Genomic DNA, 26,638 nt, shown 5'->3' with positions numbered 1-26,638 from the left:
ACTCTAGACCTGATCTGAGAGCCCTACTCAGAGACGGATGGACCAGAAAACGGACAACAGGCCCTACAAAGACAAATATTTTTTTCATACCTAACACTAAAAAAGACCGTAGAATACATTGACACGTTGGTCTTGGCAACCACTACCATCAATACAATCGCAATTGAGAAAGGGCGACCTCACGCCTGTTGCAGTATGAGTTGATGAGATGGGGGTGTGGAGCCATAGTTTGTCATCCTTCTCGAATCATGATTCATAGATGCACGCATATCTGACTAGTGGGGCCCATGTCATTTGGTCAGGTTTAGGATCAGAAAAGTGAAGTTGGTACCAGCATTCAGAAGATATATGAGTTCTTTGATGCTTTATAGTTTAGACATAGTTAGTAGAGGGTTCTTCTAATTATGGCCTTCAATGACCGACAGATCTAACGTCCTCATTTGGGATCTCATTTTGGTAAATAAAGTAATCGTCTTTACATGGTCTGATTGGAATAAGGCCTGAAGATAAAGGGTCATTGGTTGGGATTGATATATTGCATTTTTGACAAATTGTATATAGTTTTCTTAAAGTGCTTTCAATTCTTTATCGATTCGTTTTAGTCATTTTCGAGCCATTACAGGTCCGGAGTAGGTTGTACAGCATTTGCAGGGAAGTATGCAGAAAAAGTGCAATTTGGAGATTTCAGAGCAGAGCAGCCGAATTAAGAATGGAGGTTTCCAAAAAATCATGGATTTGCCCTAGGGAACCCTCTCTTTCTCCCACCCGCCCGTGACCTCTTATATATGAAATGTTTCATTTAGTTTTTAGAACTACTTCAGTTTTTACAAAGAACACATACTAAGGAGATACTTGCGATTTGCCACCTTGTAAGGGAGAATGATCGATACTCTCTCTCTTGATGTAGAGCAGAATCCCTTAACCCTATTTCATTCTTTTTGCAATCGTTATTCATGTTTTCTTCATTATTTGTCTATGTATTTTCTTTGTTAATGGCTGAGTAGCCAGCTTGCTTTGTCTAGGGTGTTAGATTGATGAGCTAAACAAAAATTAGGTAATTGTTGATTATCTCAATTCATGGTTACGCTTATTGTCTGCATTAAACTGATCACTTAGTATTTGAAACTATGTTTAATCTAATCATCAAAAGTGTTTAGGTTGCTAGAAACAACATGAATGGACAGCTTGTCTCTAACCAGCGAAAGTAGATGTTAGCAAAAATTGTAAAGTAATTGAATCTGAGCAATAATGTTTATCATCTTGTTTTAATCCAAATGATATTTAAGTACTGAGATCACTTGAAAAAAAAAAGGGGAGATGCCATGAAAGTGGATCGATCTATTTGTGTCTTTCGAGTTATAGACTCACAGATAGATAACCCTTGAATAGATGTTTGGATCATGATCGTTTGACACTCGATCTTTCACCCTAGATTAAGATCTTTTATAATCTGAAAACCAACCCATTTCAACTCGGTTACTGGCTAGTTTATTTTGAATTCTTTTATTTGAATGAAATAAATTGTGTTAGCTTGATATTGAACTCATAAGAATAAAGTGTAGAAACGGTCCTCTGGAATTGAATCTAAAGTATTACAACAACCACCATTAGTTTGCAATAGTAAAAAATCAATTTTAGTGTATCAGGGATGCCAAGAAGGTCGCTTCAGATTGATGACCGACTTCCTTGTTGTCATCTCCTCGTCATCGACTTCATTCTCCTTCAGCCCGAAACATATTGAATTACAGCCAGTTGGGCACAATCTAGAAAATCTGTATCAATCACAGCTCCCTAATGTCGTCTTACTAGGTCGTTAGTCAGACTGGAAGCTCCAGATTCTTCCGAATCCGAACTTGCTGCAGTATCAATTTCCTTCTCTTTCCTTGAACATTTATTTATACAAGACATTTTATGTTGAAGAATGGATGAAGAACTTGGAGAAAATCAGAGAAATTACTAAATATATAGTGGTAGATCTGGAAGTAAGTTAAAAAAAACGGCGAAGGAAAGAGAGAGGACGAGAGAGAAAACTACGTTGATCATTAGGGGAATTAAGATAATAAGGAGAGGAGTCTCATATTTATAATGATACGGTGCAGAATACGAAGGGTTTGACTGGTGACCATCCGGGAAACAAGAGGAACAATTAAAAAAGTAATGTACGAGAATAAAATAGCAGGAATGAAAAAGAATTGTTGTTCCTTATCAAATTTAACAAGGAATAATTTTGTTCTTTAATTCTCTACAAAAAAGGGAATGAAAGGGAATAAGAGAGAATTACTATTCCTTGTGAATGGTAATTTTTTTTAGAAACGTTAGAAAATGCATTATTGCTCGCCGTTCTCTGGTCACCATTCATACCCGAGGAAAGATTATCATTATGTCTATAAACCCTGGCGATGCCACGTTCCCGCATTTTGAGGAGACCACAATTCTACTTTCCAAGATAAAACCAGAGGGCCGATTTAAGGATTGGACCAATGGTACACACACCCTAGACTATATTTGCGAAGTGATTTTGCCACATGTCCTCTCTCTAATCAATTTAACAAAACAAATATGACATGGCTACTGAAATTGGTGACATGGCTTCCAGAAAAATATGACATGGATAATTTCATTTATTGTTGATTTATATTTTTGGTAAACTTATTAGAATATGGTAATAATTCATATATTACATTCAATATTGATATTTTTTTTTGGTAAACTTTTTTTAAATATGGTAATAGCTCATACATCATCTATAAAATAAATATATTCATATATAACATTTCAAATTTTGAAATATTATTATTTTGTATAATTATACAATTTGTATTATTAAAGCTTTCAAAAATTTCTACAATTTTTTAAAAATTTAAATATCTAATCGTAAGATCATTAGTTTCTTATATATCTACAAATTTTATAAATATTGTTTAGGCTAAATTTTTGATAATTATATAATTTTATATCATTTTTATTAGTTTTATACAAATTGATTTAATATATATCAAATCTATATTAAATATTAGTAAAAGAATAGTAAAATCTATAATATTTAATTAAATTTATTTTTAAATATAAGTTAGATTTAAAAAATTCTTTACTGCACATGGTGCAGTAAAACACCTAGTAACTATTGATAACCAAAGTTCTAGATAACTAGTTTGCGGAAAACTAACGAAGCCCTTAGGAAACACTGATATGATAGCTTGGCAGCATTTGAAAGACAAATCAAGCCAAATTCTTTTACTTACAAAATTCATTCCTGGTAATTCATTGAGATCGACTTTGTTTCTCACAATAAATTGAGGAGACTTTTTATTGGAGATAGATTATATCTCTCGACATGGCTATCAAGTCGACCGAACTCTACCCAGTTAGATAAAGGCGGTCAAAGGAAGATATACCGACTTAGAAAGAAAAAGAAAGAAGTATGCTATAAATAAAGGAGACCTAACTCAAAAAAGGATCATTCATAATCACACAAAAATCAGCACAAGAACTAAAGTTTTCATAGCTAGCTGTCTTGACGAGTTCATTACTCATTGACAATTTCATTATTTTTGTCTTTTAACCAATCTTTGATCTTTCAATAAATATATTTCAAATAATTAATCAACATCGAATTCATGATTTCGAACACACAATATTCTGACTAAACAGACAAAATTCAGATTAAACACAAAGGGCATTTTGATCTTTCGCCTTCTCCCTTTATAATTAAACAAGAAAAACTTTAACTGTCTTTAGGGAAAAGGAAAACAAAGAAATGTGACACTTTCTTACGAAAATTTTTATTGAAAAGAACTCTCCAATAAGGAATGGTTGCCAAAAAGAAAAAAAATTGACTTCCATAAGAAAAATAATACTTTCATGACAAACAAATTTCGTAAAGATCTGCTATCTTTTGGCATAAACAAGTGCGGTTCCTTGAGACGAATTCCTAAACATGTTTCCCTGGCTATTAATCAATTAGTTACAAGACAGGTTGCGCTAGTGGGGAGTCCAAGTCCCAACTGTTTGTAGCTTGTGCATGAAAATCAACAACATTTATTTTTTATGCAATTTAGCAAATATTGTCTTTCTTTTATTCACCCCTTGATCTATACCCCCCTAGTGATCTTGAAGCAAAGACTGGTTGAAAAACCCTTCTTAGGACAAAAATGTTGCTCTGATCATTAAATTGTGCTATCAAACCTTTATTTACTCCATTTGAAAGAAAAAAAACTCTAGGCTTTATACCAACGTCTAGCAGTAACCTCAGATCAAGATCATCCAAAAGGTGAAGTACACGATCCAAATCCAGCTAAATCCACTTTCTTGGGCGCAATTTGATCCTCCCTCAAGCCCCACTCTTCTGTTCTTGGCTATTCAATTTTTATTTATCGTTGTAGCTTGTTAGCTAGCAAACTAACCCCAATTTTTGGGCTTTTTGAGTTTAAGTTATGTAATCATATATAGTTTAGGTATAGTTAACTGGTTATTAAAAATAATAATCTACATTATAATGAGCCAGTTTCATCACTCATGATGCGACACGTCAGCAGGTAAGTGGGCCCCACTTTTAAAAAGTGTGGAAAATGTCAAATCTGTGATTCGAACCCGGGTTACTGTGATATAAACACCAACATTTATACCACTGAACTAAAGGATACTTTGTACATTGATTACCGAAACTAATATATATTTATGAAGATTTTCTTATAGTGGATCCCACACATAACTGTAATGTTTCAATACTCACGTGTAACTTTGATCATCGAAACCTATTTAGTAAAATCCGCATTCTGGCACAATAAAACTTATAAGTGAGTTAATCTCTTTTGTATGTATCTGGGATTTTTACAGTACTATGTCTCCACCGATAAACCGAAGCGTTACCATTTTAGCTTATCAAAAAAAATTCTGAAACTTTTCATCTTCACCTCTCTATATCTCCAACGATCAGTTATGGTACAGTTTCACCTCTGAAACAATTCGTCTCAGTATATATAATTCCTCAAACAAACCTTGAGACCCATATCTCTTATTAAATTACTCCTAAATTGAACTGTCGCAGCTTTTAGCCAACCTTCAACGATGTCAGCCTCCACTGTTGTTGTTGCTTAATCGTTCGTTGTCCCCGCCACCTTTCTCCGCCTAGAACATAGTACCTAGGAAAAGGTATTGACAATTTGACTTTCTATAGAATAATATATACCATATTTGTTTAATCAATATTCAAGCTATCAGTTTTAATACTTTAAGCGTATGTTTCTCTAGGCAGAATTCCGAGATCCACGGTTCTATCCCAGTTCGTGTGAATCACTACCATCCATCGCTACGATAGGGGGTCGATCGTGAAAGTTGATTGATCGCTTTGAAGTTGTTCGATTAACTAATATGATGTAAACTCTGTTCTGATGGGCTATAACGGAAAGTTATTTGGTTGCTAGGACTAATAGAGGCTGCAAGGCTAGGTACGTCTCAGGCGGAGCTGAAGGACGGTACAACTAGAGCGCCTATTGTCCGGCTTTTGTCATGCCAACGTGCTATGAAACTTAAGCCTTCTTAGGAGAATCCAGATCACTTCGAAACGTCGGCTGCCATTTTCAACAGGTACCACCAAGATGTAAAAAATTTTATGTTTGTGGTGTGGTTCGACTCAAGATTGAAACTTTTGCTGATGAAATAATGATTTTGTGGATGCATGTCAATTAGATTTACGAGGCTACAAACTGTCCACTGTACATTGGCAGGGAAAAATGGCTATGTATGGTTCAGTTGTAACACCGGTGTGGTGCAATGGGGATGGACATGGTAACCAAAGGTGTGCATAATGTTATTGAGTTCCTCAGCGATGATTCCTCTGACATGGATGTGATCGGAATCTATGGTGAGTTCATTTTGTATGTTATTGGTTTGATTTTAAAACAATGCCTTTTAGCTTAATGTCATCTTGAGACTTAAAAACTTGAAATTTATTGGTCAGATAACTTATTCTCCGACATTAACAAACCTGCTGCGGTGAACTGCATCGAGGGACATGGCAGTAATTAGAAGAGAGATAGGGAAGAAGGTGTTGAAAACGAGTGTGTCTGGCTTGGTGGAGCTCAATATACTCAAGAACCTCACCGTCTATGTTGTTGCAGGCTCTCTAGGTCGATTCAAATCTCATGCCAGCAACATAGTGTTTGATGTATTCATAGCTACTTGCCAAGATCTAGCCCAAAACATGGAGAGCTCTCAAATTGATGGAAGCCATTAATAGCAATCACCGTATCTTCACTATCTCCACCATCACTGAAGATACCATCATAGAGAACCATGGCAAGGTTGTCTAATTTTACTTGTCATCACATTCATGTATTTCAGGAGCACAGTGAGAACATTCTTTCAAGCAGTGATGGTGACGTAGGATTGGCAGCATCATCGGGCCCATCTGTTTTGGGAGACAAGTTCGATGAGGAACGTGCTGCAGCAGATCTTCCAGAGATTTCAGACGCTCAGAACAACTGCAAGCGCTGCCGTGAGTGATTGGAAATATCTATTATATTCCTATCAGCCCGTCAACGTATTTTCTATGCATTTTTAAAAACTGCTATTATCTTTGTTTTCCATCATAAACTTTGGATATTTTTTCCCTTGCATGTTTTTTCTGTTCGGAGATTTTATTTCTATTTTGGATTATTAATGAAACGTCGACGGGTTCTAACTCATACAAGATTTGTCAGTGGTGTATTTTTTTTGTTTACCTATTTCTGACATTTTTTTGTCCACCATAAATTATTTTTAACAAAGTCGAGTAAAACTCTAAAAATAAATAATTTTGCAACCGTATAATTTTATAAATTTTTCTAGACTTATTAATTTTTTTTAAAAATAGTTTATTACAATTCTATATTTTGAAATTAATTTAGGTAAAATAAGAAAATAATTTAATTTATTGTTTGATAAATTTGCTTAATTTTTTGAATTCAAATTTTATATTTTTTTCATTACACTATTTGTTTTATATACTAACAACTACCTAAGTAAATACTAAACAACTTCATAAACTTTATCTTTTGAACATGAAAGCGCTAATAACGCTAATGGTCGATCAAATCATTACGAAAATAATGCATATGAATTCGCCAGTCATTCTTATATCAACTTAATCAAACTGTGTGACTTCCAAATGTTATGTTCATCACCATTATATACAACACGGAAAAACAAAAGTGGAAAAAAAATAAACGACAAAATCTCGTACACAAAACTACACAACGATCAGTAACTTATCCGGCTCCGCGCTTGCGCGGGGACTATACCCCTAGTGAAGATAGTAATATAAATGACATGATTGCGGACTGATAGAGGGTTTTATCGGGTTATTGGGTTTTTCATTAACTTCAAACCGGACTATATATGAGTCAGTAAGTTTTGCAAGTTCGACTGCGGATTAGTGTGTGGATATGAAAACACTGGTTAACTTGTATAGAGAGCTGTCAAGCGGCTCCCGGGGATTCACGAGGCAGTCGTCGACGCGCTGAACAATCGGGCTCACATCCTGTTTTACCCAGGCGTTGTCAATGTAAGTTTTTCTTTCTTCTTCGGTCAACGGCAATGAAAGTTTAGATGTGAGAGTTTTTTTTCTAACTGGTATAAAAATTCGCCAGTCCTGCGTTGTTATTTCGTCACGCTTAGAATTGTAGAACAAGGAGTGTAACAGAAACAAAAAGTCACCTTGTTTTTTTATAAATTTATCAATCCGTTATGCCGTTGCACCATAACTTAAATAGTATGCAACCATGCAAGCACGTATTACAAAGATTTTTGTTTTTGAAAGAAAAACGTATTACAAAGATTAAAACATAAAAGGTACATACTATTCAAAACCACTTATGATTACAAATCTCTTTAATTATTTTTTAAATCAAATGGTGATGGTAAAATATCTAGGGGCATAGCGTGAAGTTCGTTTCTAGTTCGATTCATATTAGAAACTCTTTCGCCATAAAAACTCGATAAAGAGGTTTCTAAACTCTTATATTCACTTTAAGGAGTTGTGGTTTTTAATTCATAATTCAGTGTGATGTTTTCAGTTTTAGTTTTTGTTTTCTGTTTATAAAAAAATAGGCACAATACTGAATTCATCGAGTTTAGATACCCTCAAGTTTTGGTTTAAGTAGTTTTTAACCAAATTGTAATTATTTTATCATTAAATTATATATTATTTTTGGAACACTATCATTAAATTATATAAATTCTACTTTATATGCTTAGAAATTTGATTCACTAAAAGAGAATACTAATATCAGTGCTCTAACATGTAATAGAATATATCTCTCATTTATTCAACTATTAAGATAAAAGTAATTTAGATAACAAAAACATTATAAAGTCATGCATAATTCTTTACAAATATTTGTTTTTCTGTCAGCCAAATCATATATTATGAAAGTCCAATAGAACATTATTAGAGTGTTAGCCCAATTAACTCCAACTCACTACACTATGGATTAAGATAAACCATATGACCTAATCTACCAAAAAGACAAGGATAAAAGGTGCAGAGGTGATGAGGACATGGCCACGTTTCTGGCCACACACATGTGGTTACAAGGGGAGTAGAAGCAATGGTGCCGGAACCACGCACTAAAGCTCCGCCTCCATGAAGACCAACGTCCTTTCCACAGTTACCATCAACGATTTGAACCATGTTATATTCAGATTTATCGTAGATTTCCAACTTTAACCAATTGACAGTAAGTGAAATAGTCGTAACTCTTTATATGTTAGTTAATTATTTCTCCAACTATCAATGTGGAACTTTCTTTCATTCATTAACCACATGTGTGTGGAGACATAAGTTGAACATGAAAAGAAATGTCAGCCATCTCCGAATAAATCAGCCAAACGTTTGGACCTGATATATTTAAAACTAAAGCCCAATGTGCTTAATTAAAAACTAAACCAATAGTAAAATTTTCAGAATGTCAACAAAACACTTGAACCGAGTATATTTTAAGATTAAGGTCCAATGGGTATTCCTAACTACGTATAAATGCTTTATCTCACTTGTATCAAGTGGAGACATAAGCTGAACATGAAAAGAAATATCGACCATCTCCGAATTAGTTAACCAAACATTTGGGCCAGATATATTTAAAACTAAAGCCCAATGTGCTTAATTAAAAACTAAACCAATATTAAAATTTTCAGAATGTCAACAAAACACTTGAACCGAGTATATTTTAAGATTAAGGTCCAATGGGTATTCCTAACTACGTATAAATGTTTTATCTCACTTGTATCAAGTGGAGACATAAGCTGAACATGAAAAGAAATATCGACCATCTCCGAATTAGTTAACCAAACATTTGGGCCGACTATATATAAAGCTAAAGCCCAATGTGCTTAATTAAAAACTAAACCAATAGTAAAACTTTTAGAATGTCAACCAAACACTTGGACCGAGTATATTTAAGATTAAGGCCCAATTGACTTAAAAGAAGAAAAAAATTGCGGTGAGCGTGGATCGAACACGCGACCTTCAGATCTTCAGTCTGACGCTCTCCCAACTGAGCTATCCCCGCTTTTGTTAATAAATTTGGTTATAGTATGAATGTCCGTAAAAAGAGGTTCAACCCGATTAAATTAAAAAAATAAAAATGTGATATGGATATGATTCGAACTTGTGACCAGTTAGTTTACGACATTTAAATTAATGCAAACCCATTTAACATGTTATATTCGATGAAAAATATATTACATACGTATTCTCTCCAATGGATGAGATTTTATTATGATAAAAACATTCAGATGTCGCAAGTAATCCACAGGGGCTCCTCAAACTGACCTTCAAGCTTGTCTCCATCTTGACCGTTCAAACTCAACCCACTCAGACCCAAATCATCCACAGTATGCCACGTCGGAGTCCCATCTTCATACCCATTCCACGTCAGCCTCCTCAACCCAGTTCCGTCCAACTTGACAACGTACAAATCTCCGTACGGCTGAAACTGATTCGGAATCGCCACCGGCTCCGCCGTAATCCCACCGAGATTCGCCGTGAAAACTATCCAATCACCATCCTTGTTAAAACTCACGTGATTAACCCTCTCCCTCGCCGCTTCCTCCGACCCCTCGGGCCCCGCGATTTCGATCCTCCTCAAACCAGAACCGTCGGGCCTCACCACGTAAGCGCCAAACGCGGCGTCGTTCGACGGATCGTGCCGGTTCGACGAGAATCCAATGAGATCTCCTTTCGGAGACCAGCAAGGCATAGTGTCGATCCACGGCCCCTCCGTCAAACGCCGTATCCCCTCCCCGCCTTCAGACTCTCCGTTAACGGCGTCGAGAATGTAAAGATTCTTGTGACCTGATCGTCCGGATCGGAACACGACGGACTTACCGTCGGGAGAGCAAGACGGGAAGGCGTTGTTCCCGGTGTTATCTAGAGTGAGAAACTTCACTTCACAAGGAACCTCTTCTCTATCAGCGGTTAGATCCGACGGTGAGAATTGAATCCGAGCGATCTGAACCGCGATTCCCGCGGGACGGAAGATAGGACCGAGAGATGCGTAGATGACGTGGCGCTCCGTGGGGCTCCACGAGTTGTAGAAGGCTGTACGGTCTTTGATCAGCGTCCATCGTTTTGAACCGTCGGATCTCGCGACTTTGATCCCACCGTTGATGTCGAAGTCCGAGTTCAGCGCGATCAGGTCTCCGTCAGGTGATGACGACGGGAACGATCCGTTTAATCTCAGCAAACGGAGTGTTTTGATTGGCGAGACGATTGATTCTAGGTTCGGGACGGTTGACTCGCCCTGAGTCGACTCGCCGCGGAATCGGTGGTAGCCGAGGAACTCGGAGTTTGCAGAGACGAAGGGGTTGTAATGGTGGAAGCTCGGGTTGAGCGGCTCAGTAACCGCCTGAAACGTTTTGTGCTCGAGGTGGAAAATCTCGATGTGACGGTGGTTGACGCCGCGGCGGCGAGTCGCGACGGCGATTCGTTTTCCGTCGTGGAAAGCTGCAGGAGTGAAGCAGTGGAGTCCAGGTGGAGTGACTCGGACCGGTTTGATCGGAGAGAGATTGAGACTCTCCGGTATGTCAAACCGGTAAATGCTCCACCAACCGTCGTCAGCTTGGCGGTGGAAGAAGACGGTTGAGTCGCCGGACCAAGTCGGCCATCCGCCGCGTTCGCAGACAACCACTCTCGTCTCCGGCTCAGATGCTTTGAAGACAACGATGTCAGTGTTGATCTCGTGAAACTCGCCGCCCCAGGAGCGAGATCCGTACGACGCCACGGCGAAATACTTTCCCGATTTAGAAACCGCGGGGCTGAAGTCGGCGGTGTCTGGTGGAGTGACACGTGTCACTTCTTTCCCTTGGCTGTTGGGGTTCACGGAGTAAAGCGCTGTCCAGTTCTTGAAATGGCGATCAGGCTGCTCGTGAGCGGAGATGAAGTAGAGAGTGTTGTCTTGAGTGATGATTGGACGGTCGTGGAAGAAGCTTTCCGGAGCTCCGGGAAGCTGCTCGGGTTTGGAGTTCCCGGGTCGGGTTCTGAAAATCCGGGCCGACCCAGCTCGTTCCGAAACGAACACGATATCGTTACCGTTGTCGTCAGCGAACTGAGCGTTGAAGTTGACGGAAACTCCGTCTGTTAAACGGCGTTCGACGGAGGAGGCGATGTGGAGAGAGAAAACGTCGAAGCCGTAGTGAGTGCGACCAACGGTGGTGAAGATGATAGTGCCACTTGGAGTGTCCATTGCTATAACTGTAAGATTTGATGAATCGGTGGTGGTAAGCGAGTGGCGTATTTATAGCGAGGATTGATGACGTGGAAGAGTTTGACTGTGTGTGAACGGAACATTAATGATCCGTACGTGTGTAATGACGTTGCAGTCTCGGTTAGGATCTTTATCCTTAAAATTAAAATACGTGGAAAATCGATGCAGAAGACATTTGTGTATGTAGTAGAGATGGTAAGAAAACTAGTTTTTGGGTGCTCAACAGATGATGGATTGATTGGTCTCATACGGCGGCTGGATAATTTTACAGATTCTGATTGGTAAAAAATTTCACTTCGGTTTGTGATTGGCAAGAAAGTAAATATTCGAAACCTTTTATCCTTCAATTATATTATAACTACACAATGGTCGAATGGTACATCAGGCTTAAAGTTCGAAACCAGGTCTTTCTGAGACCGATGGACATGCTCCTAAAGGACTAGTCGGTTGGTCTTGATTCACCAAATACCAACGAATTATAAAAAAAAAAGTAAAAAAATTACATAAAAAGGTACAGTTGAGAGGAAAGTAAAAAGACGTGGGAGGAAAGAAGAAATAAACTAGAGTAAAACATATTTTACTTAATGTCTCTGAGTAAATTTTAGAGTGTATTTTTCTCTTTGTATATAGTAACTACAGTAAATGTAAAAGGACAGTTCACTTGATTGACACATTTTTAGCTGAAACTGGAGCAAAATTTAATTGAATAGAAAAATTTACCCTATAAATGTCGTATCATTTATTTCTAATTACAAAAGTTGATACAAATTACGAATAAGCATTTGGAGTTTAACTCGTTGCATAAGTTTTTATTTAACTTGTCACACAAGCTAAAGTAATATGAACCCATTATTTCTTTAAAGATTCGGTTTAGATAACAACAAGCAAATAAGTTTATGAATCAAAATTGATGACTTCAATTCAACTACAGTAACTAATCTACTAGTCTTCACCAACCAAATATTAAACATTGTGTCACCATCAACAATACAAGGTCAAGCAAGAACCGGACTTAGCTTTCCGGCGACCAGTAAAGTGTTCTCCGGTGAGATGCTTGCCGGAATATATTTCACAAGCTTTGAATCCAACCCATGTTTCTTAACCCACTTCATCCTCCCTGCATCGATAATCTGCTTGCACTTAAACCCTAAAACAGCTCTTTTCATGGGCTTCATCTTCTTCACAACTTCCTCAACGCTGCTCAAAGAATCATCTTCCACCTTGTCTCCGTCTTCCTCCTCCTTTGAAGCAATAAGGTCAATGCCTTCAACACCGGGAACTTTGGAACCATGATCATCATCTACTGCCCAGCTAGTGAACCAAGTCAAGGCATGGAACTCGTCTTTAGAAATCCCCATGCCAATGATATATTCTTTATCTGTGAGAACAAAATAAAACAGAACCAAGTTCTTATATTACTGGCTGAGCTCTACAGACCAAAGAAGAAGCAGTGACAGTGAGCTTACTTATATAGCTTTTCCATTGGCAAAGATGATGGCAACAAGTCGCGATAGCAAGACCTCTTAGAACAGGGCTTTCACCATCTTGTCTAGACAGACAACATCTTAAGCTCAAATCTAATCATCCCACACATTGGCAAATACAGACACTCATTATGAAGTGGAGATCTAAAAACTGTAGGATCTAAGAGATAAGCGTGCAGTGTTTGTTACCTGTTGCAGGACCACATAGATGTTTCCCAACAGCCACATAAGAAACACCTTGTAATGATTCGACCGCGTTAAGGTTCAAATCTTCAACTGAAACACTCACACAAAAAAAAAAAGGTTACAAAACCAGGAACAGGTAAAACAAGAAAAAAGGTACTAGGTTCAAAGAAACCTTACTATCGATTCTCATACGCTCTAATACCAAGTTCTCCTTTTGCCTCAGTGACCTATCAGCCTACAAGTAGTAAAAACCAATGCAGTTTGAGAAAATAAGTTAACGGAGTGAACATAAACAAGGAAGCTAAACAAACCTTAAGCTTATAAGATTTCCTCTCGACTAAATAAACTTTTTTGACGCCATAGCAATCTGCTAGCATCTGCGTTAAGTATCCTCTCCCAGCTCCAAATTCAACAACCGCAGGCACATCATCATCTTTTTCACAACATTCAACATTTGTGTTACATCTCTTCAATGCCCCAATCTTTTCCAAGTTACCCAGAATAGAACCTTGTTGCAAAACATGTTTCTCTTGAAACGGTAACTTCCTGCACCAACAACAATCACAACCCATCAGTAACAAAAAAAAAAACTTCTCCTCTGGCAAAACCTACAAACCTTTCAAACCATTATTACCTATCTATCTCCTTGTTAAACCATATGTTACAAGCTTCAGGTGACAAATGCGAATCTTCAATATCATTACGTATACTGCAATGAACCGCTTCAATCTTCTTGATAAGCTGATGAAACTCAGAAACACTCATGCTATAAACCAGATTCCTCTTCATCTCTGATGTAACAACAGAGTAACAAGAACCCATCTTTTCTTCCTCTTCTTCGTTTCCAGCATTAATACCCTTTTGATAAAACACTTGACCAGACAATGCAACGTTCTGTTTCAACAAAGGACATCTCTTTACATGACTTTCGAGATTCTCCTGCAACACAGAGCTGATAACATACCCAATCAAACCGTTGATACAATAGCAGAAAAATCAAAAATATATTTTATAAGGAAAGTAAACTGAACTCACTGAGAAGGATCAATAGGGCATGGAAGCCACTGACCATCCGATCTCTGGCTATGGTTTCCACAAAACCTGTTTGATTGATTACTTTCAGAGAATTAGAAGAAAAGAACGAAACTTTTCACTTCAGAGTAACATAAACTTACAGGGAGCTCTCGATTCGAGTATTGGCGCATGATCTTTTCTTCTTCGGAAGCCAGAAATTGCATCGACTGCCACTTCTCGCCGCCATTCTCAGCGAGCTTTTGCTCAGCTCGAGCTCGAGATAGAGAGAGACGAGGAGGTTTTCTACCCAAGGTGGGCTTCATTTTCTACCCATTAAGGCTTTCTCAGCCCATTTATTTTTTTTTTAAATCAATGAGTCTTCTCTTGAACCATGCTTGATGTGAAGGTCTTGCTTCTTTTTTATGTACATGGCCACTGTTCGGTTCTTCCCGCTCGGGCCTTCATCATGTGTAGTAGAAGTGAGATTCCATTGTTGATATCATTCTCTCATCTTATCATTTCTGAGTTCTTCTTTTGCTGTGTTTGCAGCTAACCTTTGCATGCGAAATCCCGCTGCTACTTATACCATTTGCAACGGTAAGCATTCTTCATTCCAACCTGCGAACTGTATAAATATTCGATGTTTTTTTTTTTTTTTTTTTGTCAAACAACAAACACAAACTCAACTAAGACTCTTCAAACCACACCGGTAACTCGGTATCCATATAAACGACAAACGACGGTTGCTGCCTAGCACTCCGTGCAAAACTGTCCGCCCTTGTATTAAGCGTCCGGGGTATATGAATGAGCTCTGAGTGATTGAAAATTTCATTCAGTATCTTGATGTCTTCCAAATAACTTGCAAATGCTGGCCATTCTTTTGGTTCCGAAACCATCTTCACCAGTTGAGAGCAATCCGTTGCAAACGTAACCTGATACTGCCTTAAGTTCTTCATGCATTCCATTGTCCAGATAAGGGCTTTGACTTCCGAGTGAAGTGGTGTTAAACTTGCCCTTGTGTTTCTTGCTCCCATTAATCCTGCAAAACCTTCAAGAGTACTATACCATCCTTGTCCGGAAAGAATATCATTCTCCTTCCATGACCCATCCGTGAAACACCATCTCCCTGGTATATTAGGTAAGACTTGTAACTCCACCTCCCTAGTTTGTATAACCCTCTCAGTTATCGATGCTTGGGCTTCTCTCCAAATCAACGATTCAGTTTCTGCCAATTTTAAAGAATCTCTTGGATCAATATCTATGTTGCTAAAAACCTTGTTATTCCTGGCCTTCCAAATATACCATAGAATCCAAGCAAAATGGTGGTCTTCCATCTGCGGAACTACCCTCCAATACAAATAATCCATGTTTGTGTAGACCGACTGAGTAGGAATGTTTTCTGGATTTGAGGGAATCCTTGATAGAGCCCATACTTGGACTGCCGGTGGACATTCAAAAAACACATGATTTATTGATTCTTCGGTCGCTCCACATCTTGCACATTGTGTATCCCCTTGTATCCCTCTAATCCTCAAATTTTTCATTATCGAAATACAACCCGAAACTATCTACCACAAAAAGTGTTTTATCTTCGGTGGGCATCTGATTTTCCAGGAAAAAGCCTTAAGATGTGTGACATTTGGACCATGTAACGGTAGTGATTCCTCCCCATCCGGGTAAACCCGCTCTACCTGGTAACCAGATTTCACTGTATACCTGCCATTATTAGTGAAATGTCATCCATCTCTGTCAACCATATGAGTCCGACTCAATGGTATACTCTCTATAATCTTTGCATCTTGTGCGTCAACCATGGATCGGATTGCTTGAGTATTCTACGTCCGTGAAGTAGGATCGATAAAATAATCCACAGTAAGGTCTGGGTTAAGGCTACTAGTAAGTTGATTGTTGTTTTCTGGTCTCGAGCGTGTGGTTGAGAGCCAAGGATCGTTCCATACTGAGATAGATGATCCTGATCCCACCCTTTAGATTAGTCATTTGCTAACCAGAGATCTAGCAGATACGATACTGCGCCATCCATAAGACGGCAAATACGAACGGATCGGTCCAGAGGTGATGCATTCCGAAAATACCGGCCTTTGAACACTCGTGAAAATAAAGTATGAGGCTTCTCAATCAGACACCACAATTGTTTTCCCAACATGGCGGTGTTAAAATCCGTGAGATCCTTGAAACCCAATCCTCCCTCTTCTTTAGAATGACATATCTTATCCCATGATTTCTAATGAAGCCCTCTTGTGTTTCCTCCCGAGCTCCACCAGAATTGTGCCGTCGAACTTGTTAGTTTCTTCGTTACTGTCTTAGGGAGACGGTAGCATGACATAACATGATTAGGTAGAGCTGTGACCACTGTCTTGATGATCACCTCCTTGCCTCCTTTCATAAAGAATTTGAAAGTCCATCCATTTACTCTGTTACTCAAACGATCTTGAACAAACCCAAAAACTTGTGTTTTCGAGCCACCCAAGCTCTCTATTAACCCCAAATATGTTCCTATACCTCCTAATATTTTGGATCCCTAAAATATTCAATGATTTAGAGAGTAAAATGTAATCAACTTATATCTTTGTCATCAAGGTCACTCTGCCACTTACAATATTGTCGCGTATTTAAGTCTGCAAAAAAAAAAATATTTTTTTTGAAAAATATATTATTATACTCTCATTATAATAAACACACAATATACATATTCAATATACATAATTTATATAGTGACTGAACAAACATAATTTTTCTAAATTAATATAGATGTTAGATTCGGGTTTGGGCTTCCAACTTAAAACCAATTGGTGATTAGTGGATTGACCCTAACCCTTTATATATTACTTAATGTCTTTTAGAATTTCCAATATGGGATATATATCCCTAATACCCCTCCTCGAGATGATGGCTCTTATCGGCCAGAAATCTCGAAACTTTAGGACATTTATACTCGGTCGAGCGAGTTTAACACAACCTTTATACCCGGTTGGAAGGGTTAATCACGACCTTTATACCCGGTCAGAAGGGTTAATTTTTAATTTTAATTTTAATCAGAAGTTTATAGTATTTAGGACCAGCTGGCTCTGATATCATGTTAGATTCAGGTTTATTATGGGCTTTTGGTTTTAAGTGAAAGTCCATAATAAACCCGAATCTAACAATAGAAATAATATGTTAATTTAAATTAAAAAAAAGATGAATTTCATCAATCAAATAAGAACCAGATTCAATCATCTAATCTTGAAAGAGCCCACAAAATGAGAACATGTAGTGGGGATGCAACAAATGATTTAGTTATCCAAGACCAAGAATCCTAAATACATATGTGGCCAGAAAATAAACATGCAGTATCTTACATATTCAATGTATATACATACTGTAAAGATGAAACAAAATCACAATCACAATAGTAGTATCGTTTGCACGTGAATTGGTACCCTTCACAAATCACAATCTTCTGCTATAATATATGAGCACATGAAATAATTCAACTTAGTCAAATCTTTAAGTTGCAAACGATATTATAATGTCTAAATAGGAGCATTATTCAATAGTATCTGTAAAATACAGTTTACTTTATGGCAAATGATTTTCCAACAAATAAGGGTTTTGTCAGGAACATGAGATATCCACATATGTACTCTGAGCTGTCCCTAAGTACAGATAAGCTTATCAGCATTATTTATAAATAATTAACTAAGATTTAGAAGAAAAAAAATTTTCTTTTTCAAATAAAAATTCAAATATCAGTATATGTTTGCAACCAAACATTTGTATTCTGCTGCAAATTATTTCCAAAATAACAAAAGGAGAGAATAATCACATTACAGAAAGTTTGTTAATCCTAAATCTACAATGTTAAAAATTTCCCGTGATCCGTTTCTACGTTTCACTACACTAATTCTCATTACATCCTCTCTATTCTCTTATGGAACCGAAGCAAGACTACATTATTACAACGACATACACAATCCCAACTCATATCCAGAGCCACCGTATTCGCCCTTCTCTCAATCTCAGCCTCCATCTATTTCTCCAGACCCTGATGACCTGTCACAGCCTCCATCTCCTTGCCAAGATCTCGACCAAGAAGTAGTCCACGATGTGAGAAACTATGGTGCGGTCGGGGACGGTATCACAGACGACACTGATGCGTTCAAGACAGCTTGGGATTCAGCTTGTAGCAACGACGAGGACAACAACACTGTCTCCATATTGCTTGTACCTTTCGGTTTCACTTTCGTGATCCATTCCACTATTTTCACCGGTCCTTGTCGCTCTTACCAATACTTCCAAGTATTTTTTTTTTTCAAATATCAAAGTCATTTCAATTTCTACAAGATTATCAAATATTGTTTAATTTCTGGTGGTTTTCATTTAATTAATAAGGTCGATGGTACCATCGTGCCACGGGATGGACCAGAATCGTGGCCGAGTGGTTTCAACAAAAGACAATGGCTCGTCTTTTATCGAATCAAAGGGATGGCTCTAATAGGCAACGGAGTTATCGACGGTCGCGGACAAAAATGGTGGGATCTTCCATGCAAACCTCACCGGGTAAACATTTTTCAATCCAATTATTACAAAAATGTAATTTAGAAGGATTGATATAAAACTATATATATCATGTTACGTTTTAATTTGAACTTCATGAAAATTTACTATTTTAAAACAACAAAAAACATCCGATAATGTAATGTAACGTAAATATGTATAACCTATGAATCTTAATACTTGTTATGTTCAAACAGAATGTCAACAAAACGACTGCACTTACTGGTCCATGTGAAAGCCCTGCCGTAAGTAAACACATTAAATACTTAAAAGCATTTTTCTTATTTTTACAAATTTTAAAATAATGTATGTAACGATTTTGGTGTGGACAGGCTTTGAGGTTTTTCATGAGCTCAAATCTAAGTATGCAAGGTGTGACTATTAAAAATAGCCCGCAGTTTCATATGACATTCGACGGATGTCATGAAGTTCACATCAACTCCCTTCGAATCACATCTCCACCGTCAAGTCCCAACACTGACGGCATCCACATCGAGAACTCCAACTCCGTTGAGATTCATAACTCGGTTATCTCCAACGGTATATATTCAACGTACACATAGCTATCTTCAATCATATATAGTGTCAACACACTAAAGATTCTTAAAAACTTTCCTCAGGAGATGATTGTGTCTCCATTGGATCTGGATCATACAATATCGATATACTGAATCTCACTTGCGGACCTGGCGGCCATGGAATTAGGTAAAGAAAAGTTACTCATTATTATAATTCAATTTTATATAATGGAGAAATATTTCCAAAATAACATTTGTTAAAAATTTGAAAGACTTTTTAGTAATAGTTAGGTTTAGGATTTATAATTAGAGTCTAAAGTTTAGTATTTATGGGATGGGTGAAATTAGAGTTTAAAAGTTGGTAGTTTATTTTTTTTTATCTTGCAAAATGAATGCTATTTTCAAAAAAAAAAAAAAAAAAAGTCTTGAATACTGATTTTATGATGATAATTTTTTTCAAAATGTTATACACTTTAAAGATTTTCCCTATATAATGTCTCAATATAATGATTTAACATAATTATGTTTTATGTAGCATTGGAAGTTTAGGCAACCAAAACTCACGTGCATGCGTCTCCAATATTACGGTTAGAGACTCGTTCATCAAGTTTTCCGACAATGGTGTACGGATCAAGACATGGCAAGGTGGATCCGGGTCCGTTTCTGGTGTAACGTTCGACAATATCCAAATGGATAATGTCCGAAATCCAATAATTATCGATCAGTACTATTGCACGAGCAAAAACTGTCCTAACAAAACAAATGCGGTTTTTGTGAATGATGTAGTATACCAAAGTATAAAAGGGACATACGATAGACGTAGTCCTCCTATGCATTTTGGATGTAGCAACAACGTCCCATGCGTAAATTTGACAGTTTCGGATATTGATTTAGTGCCTTCAAAAGGTGAAATGGTTGTGGATCCGTTCTGTTGGAATGCGTATGGGGTTGTGGATGAGTTCTCTGTTCCTTCGATCTCGTGTCTCAAATCGGATCCTTCGACCTTATTGTTAGGTGGTCTTTTAGGAGAGTGTGGAGTACGGTGATTTGAATAGTCAAAACCTGTGTCAAGGAATCCGTCAAGGATTTCGTCAAGGCGATAAAGATCAAACAAAATCAAATAATTTACAAAAACGTCATATTAGAAAAAAATATCGCTTTCATGATGTTATGAAAGTTAATAGTTTCCTGAAAATATTAGTTTCATGATTTATGAAAGTTAAAGTATTTTTAAAATATTCATAATAGATTACGGAAAAGAGTGAGAAACTCTTGTCCAACTATGTTAATTTAATTGACTCTCTGTATATAAGAGGAGCTTATGTGGTCTCTTTTCTCTTAAGCAAGAAAGCCAAATTGTAAGCTTGAGGGAAAGAAGAGGTGCCTTGTTATAAAGATTATAATGGATTACTTTTTACCAGGTCCAGAGACGTAACTATTCTAGATGAATCATGGGTAAATAATTGCTTGTGTCTTTATTTTCTAGTTGTTCCGTCTCCTTCTATGTCGACGAGTTTGTTTTGTGCGTTTGATTCTTGTTCTAGGTTGAACTATATCAGCCATGAGTCTCAACACTGGTAACCTGATTTTAACTGGATTATTTGTGAATGATCAAAGATCTGTGTTGTCGAGACTGTCATCTATCAAAAAAGGCAAAACTTTAAAAAATAGATTCTGTTGTAAAATAACTTATGATTTTATAGTGTCGAGAAATTTAAATAAGGGCGAAAATTTCTCTCCGCAGAAAGAAGATATACAATAAATATGCAAGAGAGAATATTTGTTATAAAGAGAGAGAAGAGAGATGAGATGTAATGATTCTTTGATTATAAACTCTTCTTCTTATTTTGTTATACAAAAGAGTGAGATGAGTGATGGTATTTATAGTGAACAACAATACATAAAATAACAAAGATGGTGCTTAATTTGGTAAATGAGTGGGTGATCATAGTGCTTGATGAGTAGATGATCATAGTGCTTGAGTTGGTAAAGGAGTGGAAGATCATTTCAATGTTTATCTTATAACACTCCCCCTTGATCATTCATCTTGTATTACGTAGTGCCTCGTTAAAAACCTAGTCATGGAAAACCCAATGGGAAAAACCATAGTAAGGTAAAAAGAGTACAACTATGTAAGCTCCCCCTCGAATGAGCAATCATAGATCCTTCTGATGGCGCATTCCAATGTTATGGACATGTTTTCTGAATACCGAGGTAGGTAGTGATTTTGTGAAGAGGTCGGCTGCATTGTCGCATGATCAAACATATCTTACTTCGATATCTTTATTCTTCTCGAGCTCTTGAGTGTATGAGAAGAACTTCGGAGGTATATGTTTGGTTCTATCGCTTTTGATATATCCTTCCTTTGTTTGAGCAACACATGCTGCATTATCTTCATATAGAATAGTTGGCTCCGTATTTTCGCCAATCCCACTGCTTGAACAGATGTGTCGGCTTATTGATCTTAGCCATACATATTCTCTACTTGCTTCATGGAGTGCAATGATCTCAGCGTGATTTGAAGAAGTAGCAACAAGTGTCTGCTTCTGAGAATGCCAAGATATGGTGGTGCCTCCAATTGTAAAAACATATCCTGTATGGGATCGAGCTTTGTGTGGATCTGACAAATAACCTGCATCTGCAAAACCAATCATTTGACCTTTTGAACTTTTAGGATAAAACAAGCCTAAATCAAGCCTAAATCAGTTGTTCCTTGAAGGTAACGAAAGACATGTTTAATTCCATTCCAATGTCTTCGTGTAGGAGACGAACTGAATCTCGCTAAAAGATTAATGGCAAAAGATATGCCAGGTCGAGTACAATTTGCAAGATACATAAGAGCTCCAATTGCACTTAAATATGGAGTTTCAGGACCAAGTATTTCTTCATTTTCCTCAGATGGTCGAAACGGATCATTTTCAACATTAAGTGATCTAACGACCATCGGGGTGCTAAGAGGAGTTGCTTTATCCATGTTAAAGCGTTTCAATACTCGTTTGGTATATGTAGACTGGTGTACAAATATACCCTTTTGAGAATGCTCAATTTGTAATCCTAGACAATATTTTGTCTGCCCGAGATCTTTCATCTCAAATTCTCCTTTTAGATAGTTTGATGCCTTTTGGATTTCGTTTTGAGTTCCAATAATATTAAGATCATCAACGTACACCGCGATTATCACAAATCCGGATGTTGTTTTCTTTATGAAAACACAAGGGCATATAGGATCATTCGTGTATCCTTCTTTTGTTAAGTGTTCGCTGAGACGATTATACCACATTCGTCCAGATTGTTTTAACCCATATAATGATCTTTGCAATTTTATTGCACATAACTCTTTAGGTTTGGAACTTAACGTTTCTGGCATTTTAAATCCATCTGGGATTCTCATATAGATATCAATATCTAATGATTCATGTAAATATGCCGTAACGACATCCATGAGACGCATTTCTAAATTTTCATTGGCCACTAGACTCATCAGGAATCTAAATGTGATTGCGTCCATAACAGGAGAATAAGTTTCCTCATAATCAATTCCTGGCCTTTGAGAGAAACCTTGGGCTACGAGACGAGCTTTGTATCTTGTAATCTCGTTTTTCTCATTTCTTTTTCGGACAAACACCCATTTGTACCCAACAAGTTTTATATCTTTGGGTGTGAGCACAATAGGTCCGAATACGTTTTTTTTGTTAAGCGAATCTATTTCGACTTGAATCGCATCTTTCCATTTTATCCAGTCATGTCTCTTTTGATATTCATATACAGACTTTGGTTCTGGATCTTCGTTTTCTTCATTAATTTCCTTTGCTAAAAGGTATGAGAAAACGTCATCAATATCATCCATCTCATTTCGTTTCCATATCTTTCCATTATGGATGTAATTGATAGAAATCTCGTGATTTCCATCAGATTCATGATGCTCTATATTGTCGTTCGATTCACAATTCGCTTCTTCCAAAATATTTTCCGCTATTTTTGGAGTATCATGCTTTTCACATTCCTTACGTTTTCTAGGAAGTTTATCCTTTGAACCAATAGGTCTACCGCGCTTTAAACGTGTTCCTGATTCACGTGTCTCAACTGCCGTTCCACCGTTTCAATACGAGCATGAGTATTTGCAGCGGGTATATGTGATTTAGTTACCATTTTGGTATCAGCAAATGCATCAGGTAGCTGATTTGCTATATTTTGTAAATGCATGATACGTCGAACTTCTAGTTCTGACTGTTTCGTAGGAGGATCAAGGTGTAATAACGATGGTACACTCCATTTGATCTCTTTTCCTATTTGCTTATTGTCTCCCCCTAGAGTTGAGAATTCTTTCTCATTGAAATGACAATCGGCAAATCGTGCCGTAAACACATCATCAGTTTGTGGTTCTAGGTATCTTATTATTGATGGAGAATCATAGCCAATATATATTCCCAACCGTCTTTGCGGTCCCATCTTTGTACGTTGTGATGGTGCTATTAGAATATAAACCGCACAACCAAAGATTTTTAGATGAGAGATATTTGGTTCTTTTTCAAATGCTAACTGTAATGGGAAATATCTATGGTATGCACTTGGTCTTATCCGAATTAGTGCTTCTGCATGCAAAATAGCATGTCCCCATACAGAGGTTGGGAGTTTTGATCTCATGATCAATGGCCTTGCAATTAGTTGCAGCCGTTTAATTAATGATTCTGTCAAACCATTTTGTGTATGAACATGAGCAACATAATGCTCTACTTCAATCCCTGATACCATACAATAATCATTAAAAGCTTGGGATGTGAATTCACCAGCGTTATCTAATCTAACTCTTTTAATTGGATAATCTGAGAACTGTGCTCTTAATTTGATTATTTGAGTTAGAAATCTCGCAAATGCCATATTTCGAGATGATAACAAACAAACATGTGACCATCTACTCGATGCATCGATTAATACCATAAAGTAGTAGAATGGTCCACACGGTGGATGTATTGGTCCACAAATATCACCTTGGATTCTTTCCAAAAACTTTGGTGATTCTTTGTCAATTTTGGTTGGTGTCATTTTATTACTTTGGTATATATCTCGGGTTTTTATTGAATGACCATGTGAGCTTTCAATGATTTTTCCCATCATTGTAGTGCCTGGGTGACCAAGACGATCATGCCATAATGTAACATCTTCTGGATTTCTTTTGATCACAAGATGTGATTCTATAGCATCAATATAAGTGTGATGCAATCCAGAAGGAAGTTCTGGAAATTTTTCCAGTACAAGGCCTTTGCCTGATTTTTCAGAAGTTATATGTAAATACTTCTTTCCATTCTCAGTTGCAGACTGAGTGTCATACCCTTGACGGTATATGTCTTTGAAACTCAACAAATTTCTCTTAGAATTTGGAGAATATAAGGCATTATCAATGGAAAACTTTGTTCCATTAGGCAACATAAAGTCTGCCTTGCCAATTCCTTCGATCAGGTCTGTAGGACCTGATATTGTGTTTACAGTTATTTTTACTGACTTTAAAGTAGAGAAATATCTCTTATCTTTCAGTATAGTGTGCGTTGTGCCACTATCTGGTATGCAAACTTCTCTACCAATTTGCTTAGTTGTTGTTCCATTTGCTTTCTTATCCATTTCAATTTAGAGGACGATCGTGCTGATAACGTGTTGTAAAATAACTTATGATTTTATAGTGTCGAGAAATTTAAGTAAGGGCGAAAATTTTTTCCCCCAGAAAGAAGATATACAATAAATATGTAAGAGAGAATATTTGTTATAAAGAGGGAGAAGAGAGATGAGATGTAATGATTCTTTGATTATAAACTCTTCTTCTTATTTTGTTATCCAAAAGAGTGAGATGAGTGATGGTATTTATAGTGAACAACATTACATAAAATAACAAAGATGGTGCTTAACTTGGTAAATGAGTGGGTGATCATAGTGCTTGATGAGTAGATGATCATAGTGCCACATAAACATTGAAATGATCATCCACTCCTTTACCAACTCAAGCACTATGATCATCTACTCATCAAGCACTATGATCACCCACTCATTTACCAAGTTAAGCACCATCTTTGTTATTTTATGTAATGTTGTTCACTATAAATACCATCACTCATCTCACTCTTTTGGATAACAAAATAAGAAGAAGAGTTTATAATCAAAGAATCATTACATCTCATCTCTCTTCTCCCTCTTTATAACAAATATTCTCTCTTGCATATTTATTGTATATCTTCTTTCTGCGGAGAGAAATTTTCGCCCTTATTTAATTTTCTCGACACTATAAAATCATAAGTTATTTTACAACACGTTATCAGCACGATCGTCCTCTAAATTGAAATGGATAAGAAAGCAAATGGAACAACAACTAAGCAAATTGGTAGAGAAGTTTGCATACCAGATAGTGGCACAACGCACACTATACTGAAAGATAAGAGATATTTCTCTATTTTAAAGTCAGTAAAAATGACTGTAAACACAATATCATGTCCTACAGACCTGATCGAAGGAATTGGCAAAGCAGACTTTATGTTGCCTAATGGAACAAAGTTTTCCATTGATAATGTCTTATATTCTCCAAATTCTAAGAGAAATTTGTTGAGTTTCAAAGACATATATCGTCAAGGGTATGACACTCAGTCTGCAACTGAGAATGGAAAGAAGTATTTATATGAAAAAATAAAAATAAAAAAGATGGCAATGAAATATTTATGTTATGACAACAAATCATGCGACGGCTCAGCCGGTCAATGCAGGGTAATAAATAAATTATACGGCGGCTCGGCCGACCAATTAATAATAAACAAAATATAAGGCGGCTCGGCCGACCAATAAATAATAAACAGAATATAAGGCGGTTCGGCCGACCAATAAATTAATAAAATTACTAATAAATAATATATGCGGTATTCCGGTCATTATAACATGATATAAATAATAGTAGAGGCGGTATACCGACCATTATAGTAGGCTATAAATGATACAAATAAATTTTACCAATTTAGAGGACGATCGTGCTGATAACGTTTTGTAAAATAACTTATGATTTTATAGTGTCGAAAAATTTAAATAAGAGCGAAAATTTCTCTCCGCAGAAAGAAGATATACAATAAATATGCAAGAGAGAATATTTGTTATAAAGAGGGAG

General features: G+C 36.9%; 3 protein-coding genes, 1 non-coding gene and 1 pseudogene across 5 annotated transcripts; 2 read left to right on the top strand and 3 right to left on the bottom strand.

Moving 5' to 3' along the window:
• The first annotated feature begins 4,518 nt into the window (after window positions 1–4,518).
• LOC111211754 lies at window positions 4,519–8,767 on the top strand (annotated as a pseudogene).
• Window positions 8,768–9,475: 708 nt separating this feature from the next.
• On the bottom strand, window positions 9,476–9,548 carry TRNAF-GAA. The gene has a single exon. It is a non-coding gene; the product is annotated as a tRNA-Phe (tRNA).
• Window positions 9,549–9,676: 128 nt separating this feature from the next.
• On the bottom strand, window positions 9,677–11,768 carry LOC125583321. The gene has a single exon (XM_048749981.1). The coding sequence runs from the start codon at window positions 11,721–11,723 to the stop codon at window positions 9,771–9,773; it is 1,953 nt and encodes a 650-aa protein (XP_048605938.1). The 5' UTR covers window positions 11,724–11,768; the 3' UTR covers window positions 9,677–9,770.
• Window positions 11,769–12,580: 812 nt separating this feature from the next.
• Window positions 12,581–14,759, bottom strand: LOC106438647 (tRNA:m(4)X modification enzyme TRM13 homolog). Its single transcript, XM_013879891.3, has 8 exons — window positions 14,590–14,759; window positions 14,450–14,515; window positions 14,049–14,366; window positions 13,726–13,960; window positions 13,592–13,649; window positions 13,418–13,504; window positions 13,211–13,321; window positions 12,581–13,122 (listed from the first exon to the last, which is right to left on the bottom strand). The coding sequence occupies exons 1-8, from the start codon at window positions 14,673–14,675 to the stop codon at window positions 12,740–12,742; spliced, it is 1,344 nt and encodes a 447-aa protein (XP_013735345.2). The 5' UTR covers window positions 14,676–14,759; the 3' UTR covers window positions 12,581–12,739.
• Window positions 14,760–17,525: 2,766 nt separating this feature from the next.
• Window positions 17,526–20,637, top strand: LOC125583320 (polygalacturonase At1g48100-like). Of its 2 annotated transcripts, XM_048749980.1 has the most exons (6): window positions 17,529–18,727; window positions 18,821–18,988; window positions 19,183–19,230; window positions 19,318–19,525; window positions 19,606–19,690; window positions 20,039–20,637. In XM_048749980.1, the coding sequence occupies exons 1-6, from the start codon at window positions 18,287–18,289 to the stop codon at window positions 20,547–20,549; spliced, it is 1,461 nt and encodes a 486-aa protein (XP_048605937.1). In that variant the 5' UTR covers window positions 17,529–18,286; the 3' UTR covers window positions 20,550–20,637. The 2 variants fall into 2 exon arrangements, with proteins under 2 accessions (XP_048605936.1, XP_048605937.1); XM_048749979.1 differs by having other exon boundaries at window positions 17,526–18,988.
• Window positions 20,638–26,638: the final 6,001 nt, after the last annotated feature.

This window comes from Brassica napus, chromosome C3 (assembly GCF_020379485.1).
Source record: "Brassica napus cultivar Da-Ae chromosome C3, Da-Ae, whole genome shotgun sequence".
Taxonomy (NCBI): domain Eukaryota; kingdom Viridiplantae; phylum Streptophyta; class Magnoliopsida; order Brassicales; family Brassicaceae; genus Brassica; species Brassica napus.
This window is presented reverse-complemented; position numbering and strand designations above follow the sequence as displayed.

Bases quoted from the DNA above. Each gene is read 5' to 3' on its own strand.
- LOC125583321 (XM_048749981.1), bottom strand. From the start codon at position 11,723: ATGGACACTCCAAGTGGCACTATCATCTTCACCACCGTTGGTCGCACT.
- LOC106438647 (XM_013879891.3), bottom strand. From the start codon at position 14,675: ATGGCGGCGAGAAGTGGCAGTCGATGCAATTTCTGGCTTCCGAAGAAG. The intron at 14,516-14,589 runs GTAAGTTTATGT...TCAATCAAACAG, and splicing joins ACTCGAATCGAGAGCTCCCT to GTTTTGTGGAAACCATAGCC. The intron at 13,322-13,417 runs GTAACAAACACT...TGGGATGATTAG, and splicing joins TCTATGTGGTCCTGCAACAG to ATTTGAGCTTAAGATGTTGT.
- LOC125583320 (XM_048749979.1), top strand. From the start codon at position 18,287: ATGTTAAAAATTTCCCGTGATCCGTTTCTACGTTTCACTACACTAATT. The intron at 19,526-19,605 runs GTATATATTCAA...AACTTTCCTCAG, and splicing joins TAACTCGGTTATCTCCAACG to GAGATGATTGTGTCTCCATT. The intron at 19,691-20,038 runs GTAAAGAAAAGT...TGTTTTATGTAG, and splicing joins CCTGGCGGCCATGGAATTAG to CATTGGAAGTTTAGGCAACC.